Source organism: Postia placenta, assembly GCF_002117355.1.
Source record: "Postia placenta MAD-698-R-SB12 unplaced genomic scaffold POSPLAscaffold_13, whole genome shotgun sequence".
Lineage (NCBI taxonomy): Eukaryota > Fungi > Basidiomycota > Agaricomycetes > Polyporales > Adustoporiaceae > Rhodonia > Rhodonia placenta.
Window position 1 is genome coordinate 358,181 of NW_020169844.1, and position 13,629 is coordinate 371,809.

A 13,629-nucleotide genomic window follows, 5' to 3' on the forward strand; every position below is an offset into this window, starting at 1 on the left:
AACACGGATAGAGCGCGGCAGAAGACGTTCCGGTCCATCGCGGGTGCATTCGCGCAATCGAGACGGTCTCGCTCGGACACCGCCTGTCGCAGTGAGGACGCGGTGAGGCCAGGGAAGTGCGGCAGCAGAAGCACAGATGACCGGGAACGAGGCGAAGCCCCGGGAAGATACATGTGGCGATGGCACTCACATGAGTAGACAAGGAAAGAGATAGAATAAGACATGACCTTAAACCAGTATATTGGGGCCATGAATGTACAGAGGTGGCTAAGAAGTACTGATGGATCTTGAGACGCATGCAGATACAGTCAGTAGGTAAAGCTTGCCCTGCTGAGTGATCGCGTCTCAATCTTCGATGTATGGTTCATGACCTTTCTGGAGCATCACTTGGAGCGCTTGGCTTCCAGACTTCTTTGGTGACGTTCATCAACTCGTATAACTGGCCCAGTTGCTCCGCAGACATCTGGGAAGGTTGGTGTCATGAGTATATGGCTGAAGGATAAGATGTAATTGTATATACTTTCTCTAGAACGGTGGGGTCCAGCTTCTTGCCTGTGAAGCCCTTCGCCTCTGGTCCCGCGGGCAGCTCGTCAAGGTACACCTTCCATTGCGAAAGAAAGCCAATGATGTGAACTTTATTGGTTACATCCTTGTGCCGACGGAATTCTGAGCTAGTGGGCACACACGGAGTACGAGCCGTCAGCGCACGGTCCTTCTCGACGGTGTTTATTTGCAGACCTGCTTTCACATAGTCATCTCCGAGTGAGCGCATCTCCTGCGGTAGAGAGCGATGGGCGCGTAGAATCCTCCGATACAGGCTGTTTCCGGACTTCGTGAGACGACAGCCTAAGAACATGCCCCTTGCCAAAGTGGCTTACGGCTTAGACGGTAGTAGGGTAGCACTTGTTTCCCGGAGGTTGAGAGGCCTCTTGGACACAGACTCAGCGAGACGTGCAATCGTTGATTGCATGGTCAGTTCCAGGGGTCAGACCGTTCGTTCACTCTGATTCTTGAGTTGGTACGATGGCGCAGATTCGACACTGTTCTATGTGTAGAGCAAGTACCATCCTTACCGGGCAGTTAGCAGACCCATGTCGGCACACGTGACCTGTCACCAATCAGCGAGCAGGATTCCCCGGAATGTCTCGGGATGTTCGCGGTCCGATCAATGATTTTAGCTCCTAGGCAAATTAGGCAGGGGGTGCCAACTTGAAATCTACTGACTGCCCGGTAGGATCGGCTGAACGAGAATCAACAGTCTGTCTTAAGATGTTTCTGAGACACGACCAAGTTAAAAAGGGATGATACCGAAGCCACCCGACGAACTCAGCGGTTATGCAAGTCGATCAGGGTAAGATAGTGTCCTATCAGGGTTGTTACAGATCTACAAATGCTATAGCTACAACATGGACAAAATGACTAGTAGAAATGTACAGTGCATGAGGAAGGTCTATCTACGATTGGTATGAGATTATCCAGGTATTTAACTAGAATGCTAGAAGGTTCAATGTGTGGGTATCCGTGCGACAGATGATGAGGGCAGGCCGTGGGCAGTGAAGCCGATGTCCCTAAGGGTCTATGGGGGAGCGATAGTATCGACGCATACAGCCAGGTTGCTCGAGAAGCTTGAGCCTACATAGTGTCAAGTCGGATATCAACGTAAGATACAAGGTCACTACGGGCTGAATATGTGCGCACCTGGGTAAAACCAGAAGGTCACGGCGATAACAAGATACAAGCCTATCGGAATCATTGATACAATCCTAGCGTATAGTGGAATGTGGGACGTACTGATCAAAATGACCCCTTCGAGCCAGTTTGACTTGCCATCGGCCACGACGTAGCCCATGATGTGAACTGCGCGAGAACATCCTCAAGCTAAGCTGGTGAGCGGTGAGGTATCATCGTGGATCTCACCTGAGATGTACAGAACCTGTAAGGGAGCTAGATCAATCTGTGTTCCACGCGTCCTTCGGTGAAAGATCCACTCACAACTGTCTCGAACGGGTCAAACAACAGAGCCAGCGGTTTGTTCAGTATCCAACCCAGTATGACCATGAACGGAATGACAAAGAGAGCGGTTTGCTGCGGAGCATCGCGTCGTAAATATGGACTTGAACACGTCAAAATCGGAGAACTCACAATAGTGGAGCCCACCGCGACACTGATGCTCAGAGTCAGCTGGTCCTTTACCGAAACATTCACGGCGGTGACACATTCTGAGAAAATGATCAGTACAGATCTATCATGGGATAATGTGTACGCTAGATCTCACCTGCGATTGAGCTCACAATGGGCAAGAGGATGAGCCCTATCCACTCCTTACTGAGCGTAGGTGAGAGACTGTCCATTGAGTCCACCAACCACTCCGCATCGATGGTGACGAGCTGCCACATGGCGGTTAGTGCTATCCTCCTGACGAAGCGAAACTGAACGTACCACCGTGACAGTGGTTAGGAGAACGATGATCATTACCCAACTCATCTCCGGGAGCTCCTCCGCCGCCTCGGCCGGAGGCAAGGGAGTATCAGGCCTACACTCGTCCTGCCCCAGAGGCTCCCGCCGACCGTGCACATCCAGGACATCGACGCTTGCCTTCCGAGAACGCTTGCTGTCATCCCTCCTCAGCACACGCACGACCTCGCCGCGATCTGTCGTATATGCAGATAGCAATTCGCTCATACGTGAAGGACGCCCCCTGCGGTCGCCATCACTAAAGTCATCGGATGAGCTCGACGACTCGCTGATATGCCCGCCACTCCCGCTGTGACTCATTGCGCGCTCCTTGTCAGAGACGAGGCGAATGGTCGGGTCTGTCCCCTTTGTACTCCCGAATTCATCCACAGAGAGCGTGACCTGCGAGGTCTTACCGAACGGCGAGACCAGGTATGCCTGTCGGTCGCGCGGACCCACGCGAGCCGACGAGGAACGCTGGTGACAGGCGTCCAAGTATTGGGGGTCATCCGCTAGATCGAAGGACGTTTCAGGTGCTTCCTCTACGGGGCTCGCCTTCTCCGTCTCTTGAGCCGCAGACCGACTAGTCGGAATGGGGATTGACTGCTGCGACTGAGCAGATCCTACAGAGCAGGCTTGTGAATGAGATCGACGCATGCCTTTACCGCTGTTGAGCCTGACGCGCGATGTCATGGAACGCATAGATACAGCGACGGGGAGTTTGGCGCTTGGCGTGGAGCTGTCCTGGTAGAGGTGCGTATGTGACCAGAGTTGGAAGAGAAGATAGGAAAAATAGACTGCGGTAATTGAGGTTAAAGCAGTATGCGTTATGAAGAGACGGGTATACGTACTGAACAGAAGTAGGAACGAGACCTGTCGGAATAATCAATAATAATCTACCTGCGGTGTTAAATAGGTACATACGCTGTGGCTCATCTTCAAGAGATCCTGCTTCTGCTGGTCCAATGTAGTCCCCGCCTGCTCGGCATCCGCTTCACTGTACGTAAGGGCGAAGTGGAAGGCGGCAGGTAAACAAACAGCCCCTACACTGATGCTCAGCAGAGATGAATGTATTTGTGTCGCAGCTGATTATAAGGCATGCGTAGAATTGAGTGAGCATGGTCCTGAGCAGTATTTGGAGGTGACGTACTGTGATTGAAATCTTGCTGAGAGAACCGCATCCCACCAGCAAAGAAGCACATTCCGAGTATGAGCACTGACGGGCGTGTCAGCACCAACGACTCCATAAATGTATATGCAATCCGTCGGTCAGGTGCCAGTAGTTATACAGTACTTACAAAGCTTGCTCAAAATGGAACCGATCACTGAAGGGAACAATGAGCTGTTTGCTAATACTCGACATAACAAAATGAAGACATACACGACGACTGGACAACGCGCAGCTCGCATTTGCGAAGAGCAGTGATCTAAAAAAACAATCAACGATCGGGTCAGTCGAGGCCTGGTCATGCATTACCGCTACCACAAGCTCGACGCTGCATCGGGACCCATGAAAGTTAAGGTCAGGGTGTGTTTTACAGAGTGACACGACTGTACACTTACATGTTACTCTATGTAGCCATGTTAATAAGATGACATTGGACGAAGTGACGAGGAGACCTACGAAGCTGGCATTCAAGAGGCCGGTCTTCGTACCCCCTATGCGACGCGAGAGAACACTGATCGCGAGATCATGAAGCTAGATAAGACGGCTCAGAGGACATGGTATCTTTACAAGTGCTTGCCGCATACCTTGACCAAGGGGATCATGGCTAGCATGCACGCTACATCGACAGAAATCAGTATAGCCAGTATGAAAGTACGGATGCGAAAGGTCCAGAGACTTACATGTAAAAATCAGAGTGTCAGACTCGGTGGTAGCAAGCTTCAGGATCCACTATATGCGCAGAAATTATGTAGTGCTTGGATCTGTTCCGACGCGCATATACTCACCGATATCGGAATTAGTAGCAAGAAGACGTTGAACCCTGGAAACCTCGCCGGTGTTAGCGCGTGATCAAACATATTGAGATGATTGATATTACAAGAGCCAAAGAGAATAAAACGCCAGCCCTGCCACGCCTTGATACGTTTCCGCTTCGTATTGCCAGGAACACTTTCCTCTGGTTCGCCAAATCGGGTCATTTCAGAATCCGGTGTTTTTTCGGAGCGCCAGCTCCAGGATACAACTCTGTCTCTGAGGCTCTTCCTCTTCTCGCGTTTACTGTCTGGATGCGGGACTAACTCGGTAGTAGAGGAATACGACGCGACTGACTGAGACGAGAGCTGAGAAGTTGTACGCGTTACAGCCGCCAGGGGAACCGCCCTAAGGTTGCCAAGATACTTTGCGTCAGAAGGGTGCTTAGAATGAGCGTGCCCATGGAGTCCATAGCGATGTGGTGCAAGCGGGTCGTTCGTGGGCGACGGGGGAAGCATTAGTCTGTCTAGGATTAGCCTGGCTGAGTACGAGTAGGTATTGAACGAGCGTGGCGGCCACCAGTGACCAGGGATGGAAACACGGAGGTGGGTGAGGGAGAGAAGGTGGTGTCCGTACTTCGAACAGGGAAAGCGGAGTTGGCCAACATACGCGACGAGCACTCAACTACGGCGGCGACGCCGCCTGCTTCAATTCCAAGACGGCCATTTCTGGAAACCTGCGAGCTATTCCGGGATGCCGAACTTGCCGGAGGCCAGTGTTACATGGTCACACTCAGCTTTCCTGTCGTCACACTGTCACGCATCTCATCACCGTCATCTCCCGTGCATTTCCGCTTCAACACACTGTGCGTTGTCGTCCATCCAACGAAAAACCATGCTCCAAGCCGCCGTTCGCTCGGTCGCCCGCTCTGCCCTCAGGCCGTCCTCTGTGGCCGTCCGCGCCCTCTCCACGACGCCTGCGCGTCGCTCTGGTGGTGGTGCCCCCCAGCTCTTCGGTCCTGGTGCGAAGCCGGGTGAAATAGCGACGGATGACGTCCAGGCGACCGGTCTTGAGCGCATTCAGGTGCTGGGTGAGAAGGAGGGTATTGAGGTGTTCGACTTCAAGCCGCTCGAGTCGAGCAGGATTGGCACTCTCGCCGACCCGATCAAGGTCCTCTCTTGGGTATGTCACTCAGACGCGACATTGTCATTTCCTTGACCGTGCATTTGCTAATTTTTGTGCCTTTCATAATGTGCAGGAGCCCAACCGTATCATTGGCTGCACTGGTAGCCCTGCTGAGTCGCACGAGCTCCTCTGGATGAACCTCACCGCTCAGAAGAACAGGCGCTGCCCCGAGTGCGGCTCAGGTACGAGGTTCGAGTTTCCACTGTCATTAGCTCGCTCACCTCCAAATAGTGTATGCCCTCGACTACAATGTCAACGAAACTCTGCAGCTGCACGAGCACTAGACCTGTTTTCGGGTTTTCCACTGCCTTGTAGACCGCATGTACAGATCAATCCAGTCCTAATTCCTCTAGATGGATCTCAATTGTTGTACTGCGGTATGTAACCAGTACACTACTGGTACGCTGCTGCTCGCTGCTGGGCACGTCGGTGATAAGGTGGCGCCATTCTCGCTGAGGACACGCGTTTTGGGCGCGCCCCGCCTGGACTGGGCCTAGCTTAACGGTCGCGACAATCGACCCTGTCCTAGGCTTGTCTAGGGGTTGTCGAGAATCAATCAGAGTCCCTTCAGACTCTGCATGGTCAGTGCGTCGCGTCATAAGTACGCGTGTGATTTGCGCACGCGCGCGAGATGTAAACCTCAGCCTGGCAGTAATCCAGTAGTGTCGAGTCTTGGTCGATAAAGTGTTATCTCATCTTCCTTGCATCGTGCAATCAAAGGCTTGTTCGAGAGTGTTCATATTCGATATGATCGCGAGAACGAGAGAATGGTACTCCTTGCCGCAGTTTATGTTTCAGGGATACTGGTCTATTGGAATAGCCTCTTCTGCTTGGTTCACGTACACCCTCGGTGAGTCGGCGCAGCCTGCGTCATACCATAAGCGTTCTTCCGACGCCAATGCGGTACAATGTGTTCCTTCACTGCCGAAAGAATATCATATGATCTTAAGATCTCATGGCAATGAGCATCCCGTTCCTCTCGAGGTGTTTATAGCTGCCTCGCGGTGAACTGAAACGCTAGCTTTGATAAAATGTATTTTGTTTAGTGACAGTTCGACCTTGTCCATCCCATGCAGCCACAGGAAGCATTCGTGTATCCCCGTCATTTCCTAGTATGATAATCATTATCCAAGGTCCCTTATAAAGTGTCGGCGTGTGGCTACGGGAAACTACTCTTACCCGCAACGAATGCAGCGTCGGACCTGGCGCTACTTGTCTCTTGGAGGATCATAGCTACTCAGGGTATCGTGCCCAGTCGGCTATTCCGTCGTTCATTTGGTTCAGGCCCTGGAAGCACTGAGGTGAGTGGAAGGCTCATGTTGTTGCTCATGCTGGTGTAGACGGTTATGATGCACAAGGGACACTGTTAACGGACATATTCATATTATACCCAATAGCTTGTCCCGAGCTTACAGGTTAGCTCTAGTCTTGTTCGGGTATACCAGAGACTCGCCTCCAAATCCGCGGTCGGCCTCCAGATGATGCACGTGAGCACATATAATTGCAGCAACCGAACATGATGACCACTTCACCGTGACCTTGCCGCTCTTCAAACCGAAGACTTGCGGTCTAGTCCCCCCTGCAGCCGAGAGCAGATCTCACGAAGGGGGTGTGGGGGGAGCACACAGTAGCTGTTCCGTTAGCTACGGATATCTGGAAGCGTCGGAAGTTTAAAGAGAAGTACCCGTGATGGTCTCAGGAAAGTAGGTGGTAGGTGCTCTGGGCCCTTGAACTTAGGCGCAACCAGCCAATTCTCCCCGCCGGATGTACAGTGGAGAATGTCCAACGTCTGAAGTTTGCACTGCTATCGGATGCTCGACCTTGACTCTTCGTTCTAGTGGCAGCGCTCCGCTGCGAAGGAAGTGGTCTGACGCTTCTGGCGCGGCTGTTCTCAGTTCTTGCACTACTGATGGGTTCCGTTCTGTGAGAAGATTTGGTACGGTTCATGTGCTATCTTGGCTCTGGTGATTTTCTCCCCTCTAACCTCTAGTTCGTCCGCCCCCGCTCCGGCTATATACTCCCTCAGGTTGCTTATTCGCCAGCCAACGCAATTTACCCGGAGCGCGGCTCCATCAGATCGTGATCGAGATGGCGAATAAGAGCAAACGCAATTTACCCAACACAAAAACACCGATCTAATCCGATGATCTTCCAAATTGAGCATGTGGACCATATAATGATCCTATATTCCTTAAGAACAGTTCCCTGTTGGCTTAGTGGTAACGCCGCTCCTTCTGTTCAGCAAATGGAGGTTCGAATACCCTTGAATCCTTTTTATTTTCAATACTCCTCAACTTCGAAGTCGTTTTTCACACATTTAATATTGAGTTGTGGTTAGGTCACAGTTAGGTTCAGTTAGGATTAGGTTAGGATTGGTTAGGTTGGCATTAGGTTAGGTTAGGTTTCAGTGTATATGTAAAAGAAAAGATGGCGTTGAAGTCACGTGTGTTTGCTCAAGTTCGCCGTCTCGATCACGATCTGATGGAGCCTCATCAGAGAACATCAGAGTAAGGAAGTGGATCAGGAGCTGGTTCGAGACGATTCAAAAGCCAGCGGTCAAGCGAGTTGAATGCAACCATGATTGCTATAGATAAGTAATAGCTGACGTCTTTGTGATAGACTTCGCGATAGGTAGCCGCTCACTGTCTTTCATAATCTTCTCACCGTCGGGCAAAGCAGGTTCAGCTTTGTTGAAGATGAATACAAGTCGACCTACCAGGTTATTGCGAGCGAAGCGAATATCGACGTGGGGGGTGAGCCCTCGCTTTCGCCGGGGACAACCAAAGCCAAAGAGTCCGCTACAAGCGCCCGAGCACTTTTCGCACTCGCAGCATTAAGTACGCTGTAAGTCGTTCAATAGTGCACCAATTCGCATCATTTGAGTCTCAAATGGATAGAAATCCCTTCCTCTATGTTTCTGCATATCAATGTTGGTGAATTTTGACGGTTCCATGGCACTGTCTTGGTGGCAAGGAGAACCAACCATGTGTCACGTGCGCCACTCAAGCGCCAGCAGTCGTGCGGTAAGTAACTGTCTTGAGCAGTATCCTTTGTGGCACGCAAATTAACTTAAATATATCAGGCACTGCGAATGAAGCGAAGCAGGACAAACTCGGAGTCTAATGAGGTTGCGGTTATGCAGCCTTGGTCAGAGAATTGAATGCTTCGCGAGCCACTCCCCGTGCAGCGGGTGCATATTTATGTACACTCCAGTACTATCCAAGTCGATACCGTTGATATGGCCTCCGTACGTCGATCGGCTCAGAGAATCTCCACGCCCCCACCAATCCACAAGGACCTCGCAATCCGAAACAGCGAGTATTTGATGGGGAGATCCCTGCGCCCAGCAGCTCGAAACGACTTGGCGCATCTGCATAGTCCCGTAAGCCTGCGGCAAATCATAGGTATATCAATCACATTGGTCAATTTCGATACAGTTCTTGGAACTTGGGATTGTGGCCGGGAGCGCACGCCATCGCATTTGGTATTGTTTGTAGTACCTTGCAAATCTTGCGCGAGCCTCTCTGTACGTTCCTTCGCGTTTGACAGAGCGTGATATATCTTCAATGTCGATCCTTCCCGCTTCGGGTCTCAGACGAACCATTGGAGACGTCAACTTTTGGACGTCGCCGAAGCTCGCAGCCTACTCTCACGGACATCTCCTTCGCAGATCGCTAGTTGTCTGCTACTACCATGCCCGGGATACGACTTGGCATCTGCGCCTGCCCGATCGCGATTGGGCATCATAGATTGCGATCTGTGCGGTCCGACACAGTACAAAGCACGGAGCGGGACAAGAATGCGTGCATAGGAAACCTGCCTCAACTTTGGACGAATCCGCTTTCCCCTGCTAATCACAGGTAACTATGCTGCCAGATGCCACCATCGTCACGGGGAGCGAAGGTGAATCGTGAAGACGACAATAAATCTTCTGCGGACCAAGGGGACAGCATACTACCGATCGAAGGTCTCACTAGTCCGCTCGGCTCTGCAGATCTAGGCGCCGGTTTTTCTGTATCAGCGAGACGTGTCCCCGAAATGGGGGTCACTCGCACCCTTTTGGAACAATGTGGCACCGGGTAGAACAATTCGTTCCATGCGGTTTCGCGACGAGTGGCGCCAGGATGCTGGCCATTCTATCATATATCGTCAACTTTGGTCGTCGCGCGTTTTCCCCCATGCGTAACCCCTCCTGGTCTCCTTCCCCGGGCTAGTGTCGATTCCACCATGGTACAGGAGTTGTCTATTGTTAGCGTGAATCTGGCGACGGTGCCCATGGAGAGTTTCTTCTATGGCATCATCACCGTCCTCTTCGTTGCCTCGACATATCTCTTGCTGCAAAGAGATCGAGAGCAGAGAAACACAAGCGTCTCGAGCAAGCCGATATGGAGAACGCCAATGTTTATAGCGACCGTTTTCATGTACCTTATGCTCACAGGGGTAGGTCGAATGGAGCTCCTATCTCGTTATCATAAATTCTGCAGCTGAACAAACCGTCTATTTAGCACTGGATACTGACAATCATTCGCTTATTTGAGGCTTTCATCGATTTCCAGGGGGGCACTGAGCCAATAATCGCGTATGCAGACCTGTCCAGGCTGACAGAAGTCGTTAAGACTGCTTTCCTGGTCGCAATCGTGCTGACATCCGACGCGATGATTGTACGTGAATCTTCATCGTATTCAACAAGACATGACGTTTCCGCGATAGATCTACCGCTTGTGGGTCGTCTGGAGCTATAACCACTGGGTTGTCATCTTCCCGGTCCTCTCCTGGTGCGGATTGGTCGGTGAGTATGCTGGCTTTCTCCAGCTGCTCGCACCTTCATCAAGCTCTCGTAGCTTGCGGGACGGGTGTATGCTGGCAATTTGCGGTGTACACTCTGGGTGATGACGTCTTCAAGTCATCTGCCGGTCGGTGGATCACCAGTGATTGCGTCTTCTCATTCTCGTAAGTTCACTGGATTCACGACCCTGGATAGCTTGCTCACCTGTCCGATGTCATGCAGTACCAACGTCTATTGCTCAGGTACAGTTTTAGAAGCCTTGGAGACGCACAGTGGCTGACACATGTATCCAGTCTTGATTGCGTACCGTGTGTGGCGTACCCGGATAAGCAGCAAGTCCTACGGTGGAGCGAGCGTCATGGGCGCCCTCGCAATCATCATTGAGAGTGCTGCCCTTGCATCGTAAGCATGTCATGTCTACCCTCGTTCCTCGTCACTGATATCTAGCCCTCTCGCCTTCGCATAGGTCCTGGAACCTGATCTTCTTCATCACCTACCAGGTCAAGAGCAACATCCAGTTCACGACGTGCGACCTTTGGGCGTCCTTCTGCGGCGTCTCCTTCATGCTTATCAACCTGCGTGTCTCGCTCGGCTGGGCGCAGAAGGCGGGGGGACAGCACACGTCCACGATTCCCCGGCCGACGCAGCAGCGCTCGATGGCCGGGGACTCGGGCTACGCAATGCGCCCGCTCGCCGTGAACATTACGCGCGTCGTCAATCAGGAGGATGACTATGGGATTAAAAAGCAGGAGCTCTCGAGTGAGGGCAGTGTCTTGCCCGTCTGAGTGCGCTTCTGTTTTGACCCGAGGGTGGCCTGTGGAGGGTCGGACGTTATAGCGTTGTAGTACTTACGTTGTGGCCAGGCTGTGGCCCTGGCTCAGGACCTAGGAAGGATATAGGTAAATATGCGACATTAATACACGTCTTATGATACTCGTTCCTTTCACCGCTGACAGACGAGCTGCTACACTGAACACCAACATCGACCAAGCAAGGTCGACCAATCATTTTCACTCCGATGTCCTTGATGCAAGTCAATAGGGCTAACCTATGTGCGATGAGGGGAGATTATGCATTCGGCTTGCTGTGCTGAACGTCCAGGAAGCATCGATATATACAAATAGACACTCATAGCGAACAACGACGAGGACCACGGCACTACAAATACAATGCAACGATAGTGAGATATGTATGGTACGGCGATAGATGACTTAACGACAGCAACCCAAACTAATGAAAATCCATAATATATAATCAGGTCGGGGCACCCGCACTTGCGACCGCTGTCCTTCGGCGCTCTTGTAGCGCACGCTGCCGCACTTTTTCCCAGCGGTCGAGCTCCGCCTTGAGGCGCTGCACACGTACGACGTTCACCGGATGTGTCTCGCCCATCCAACGGTTGGGAAGCGACTCCAGGGTATCCTCATAGTGCCCTTCAGCGCGGGTGAGCGAGCACTCGGCGTTCTGCGGTGTCTCCTGACGACCCTCCCAGAAGCGCACAGCATGCCGTGGGTCAAAGCCAGCATGGGCCAGCAGCCTGTAGGTGCAGGGGGTCAGGTCAGTAAACAACGGTAAGAGGGGGAAATGGGGAAGAGAATGCCGGGGTGGTTCTGACCTGGCAGAGACGATATCCGCTTCGATCTCTTGTGATTGACTCGTGCAGTACTCAGACAAGCGAGTAACCTCCCCTGAGCTAGCCTTGCCTACCCCGGCAAGTGCGTCATTGATGAAAGGACCGACTATGTGCACGCGAGTCAGTATATGCGCTGCGTGGTAGTACAAGTATGATGCTTACAGAGCATAGTGACGGGGAAAAGCAGTGTGCGCACGAGATCTGTCACGATCGACATAACACCAGGCCAGACAATCGAACCCGACGATAGTGTTTCGATATGATGCGTCAGGATTAAGTGAGCTAGTTCATGAGCCAGCAGTATTGCTAACTCTGATGTTTGCTCTTCTGTTGGCAGCGGCTGTATGGGTGTGGGCGGTGCGAATGAGAACAAACCGCCAAAGAAATGGGCCCACAACGACTTTGGCGGCGGCGGCAGCTCCTCTACAGAAGGCTGGTACTTTGAGAGCACGTCGTCAAGGAAGCCTGAGAACACGACAATGCCCCCTCCGCCGTCGGGGCCGAACCCGTACGAGAACGCGTTCGACGCCTCCGGATCGTCCACGACGAGTAGCGAGTATGGCGGGCCAGCGATCGCGTGCGGCGATGAGTGAACGGTCCGTGCACATGCCGCCTCTGCGACCCGCCGGAAATACTCGGACGCGCGTGGTCGCGGGCGCAGGGGAAATTCTGCAGGCGGCGGGCACGGCACTGTACCATCATCGGACCCGTGTTCCATCCAGTCCGGCACGAGATCGTGCTCGTGCTGCAGGACGGGAACGACCGCCTCGAGCCGCCGCAGCGTGTCCTGCACCCACGTCAGGCGCCAGTCGCCGGGATCGACGAGCCGTGGTGGCCCGCGCTGCGAGAGAATCTCACCAACGGCGCGGTACCAGCCGGCACCGGCGAGCTGCGCAGCGATGTCCTCCTCCTCCTCTGGAGAGAGTAGGATGAGCCGCCATCTATTGGGTTGTCAGTGGTGAATGAGTGTACATAGCGAAAGGGGCTGCGCACCTGCCCGTCAGAGGAGTCCGCTCGAGACTGGCTACAATGGTGAGCCAAAAGAGAATGATGGGAGTAAACAGGAGGATGTGAAAGGCAATAGTACTGCGTCGCTCATGCTGCACAATCCTTGCCCGTTTCTCCTCGAGGTCGGTGCGACCATTGCTCATCTTCACATCAATCTTCTGGAGTATCCTGCGTGCCTTGAGCTTTTTGAGGAAGACGAGGGGAATGAAGGTGAGAGCAATGCGGGAGATGGTCCCTGCGAGCTGGAGTGCGGTGGATGTCTGCGGATAGCATAGTTATCCCAAGGGGATATACGTTCAGCTTTCCCCCTAATGTGAATACGATTCTTACATACCTTGAGAAACGACAGCAGTATCGACGCATAAGGCGAGTCTCTCCGGGGTGTTACATGAAATGACCGTGTCTGTGACAATACAGGAGCTGCTGGCTGTGGTCGCCGCTCATCCACCTGGAGAGCGGCAGGGATGACCCTGTATGGGATTTGCACTTTGCCATGATGCAAATAGCGAGGACCGTGAATGGACCATGGCCGCGATATCAGATGCCGTGGAGAGGATGTGCCGAGCAGTGAGCGCAACATAGCACATTGTTTGAGCGGAAGAGGCCGCTTGAACGCGTATCGCAAAGGGCAGGACTGACTCCGAC

At 52.7% G+C, this 13,629-nt stretch overlaps 5 protein-coding genes across 5 annotated transcripts; 2 read left to right on the forward strand and 3 right to left on the reverse strand.

Annotated features, from left to right (window-relative positions):
* Nucleotides 1-197: 197 nt before the first annotated feature.
* On the reverse strand, nt 198-996 carry POSPLADRAFT_1184537 (hypothetical protein). Its single transcript, XM_024489088.1, has 4 exons — nt 879-996; nt 739-818; nt 521-666; nt 198-463 (listed from the first exon to the last, which is right to left on the reverse strand). The coding sequence occupies exons 1-4, from the start codon at nt 968-970 to the stop codon at nt 365-367; spliced, it is 417 nt and encodes a 138-aa protein (XP_024335629.1). The 5' UTR covers nt 971-996; the 3' UTR covers nt 198-364.
* A 353-nt stretch (nt 997-1,349) lies between these two features.
* On the reverse strand, nt 1,350-4,980 carry POSPLADRAFT_1184540 (hypothetical protein). Its single transcript, XM_024489089.1, has 20 exons — nt 4,500-4,980; nt 4,408-4,442; nt 4,303-4,351; nt 4,207-4,238; nt 4,079-4,153; nt 4,018-4,025; nt 3,932-3,950; nt 3,836-3,881; nt 3,753-3,779; nt 3,605-3,670; nt 3,375-3,539; nt 3,068-3,251; nt 2,440-2,533; nt 2,276-2,387; nt 2,143-2,219; nt 1,993-2,085; nt 1,918-1,933; nt 1,792-1,857; nt 1,699-1,740; nt 1,350-1,632 (listed from the first exon to the last, which is right to left on the reverse strand). Exons 1-20 carry the CDS (start codon nt 4,888-4,890, stop codon nt 1,577-1,579), a joined length of 1,653 nt encoding a protein of 550 aa, XP_024335630.1. The 5' UTR covers nt 4,891-4,980; the 3' UTR covers nt 1,350-1,576.
* A 253-nt stretch (nt 4,981-5,233) lies between these two features.
* On the forward strand, nt 5,234-5,957 carry POSPLADRAFT_1173096 (hypothetical protein). The gene is made up of 3 exons (XM_024488213.1): nt 5,234-5,554; nt 5,631-5,739; nt 5,789-5,957. Exons 1-3 carry the CDS (start codon nt 5,267-5,269, stop codon nt 5,839-5,841), a joined length of 450 nt encoding a protein of 149 aa, XP_024335631.1. The 5' UTR covers nt 5,234-5,266; the 3' UTR covers nt 5,842-5,957.
* A 3,827-nt stretch (nt 5,958-9,784) lies between these two features.
* POSPLADRAFT_1075751 (hypothetical protein) lies at nt 9,785-11,147 on the forward strand (the record flags this gene model as incomplete). Its single annotated transcript, XM_024482851.1, has 7 exons — nt 9,785-9,997; nt 10,063-10,218; nt 10,268-10,346; nt 10,399-10,507; nt 10,566-10,585; nt 10,637-10,745; nt 10,810-11,147. The coding sequence occupies 7 exons, from the start codon at nt 9,785-9,787 to the stop codon at nt 11,126-11,128; spliced, it is 1,005 nt and encodes a 334-aa protein (XP_024335632.1). The 3' UTR covers nt 11,129-11,147.
* A 274-nt stretch (nt 11,148-11,421) lies between these two features.
* Nucleotides 11,422-13,571, reverse strand: POSPLADRAFT_1067349 (hypothetical protein; the record flags this gene model as incomplete). Its single annotated transcript, XM_024482175.1, has 6 exons — nt 11,422-11,880; nt 11,959-12,082; nt 12,139-12,917; nt 12,970-13,244; nt 13,319-13,387; nt 13,509-13,571. 6 exons carry the CDS (start codon nt 13,569-13,571, stop codon nt 11,598-11,600), a joined length of 1,593 nt encoding a protein of 530 aa, XP_024335633.1. The 3' UTR covers nt 11,422-11,597.
* Nucleotides 13,572-13,629: the final 58 nt, after the last annotated feature.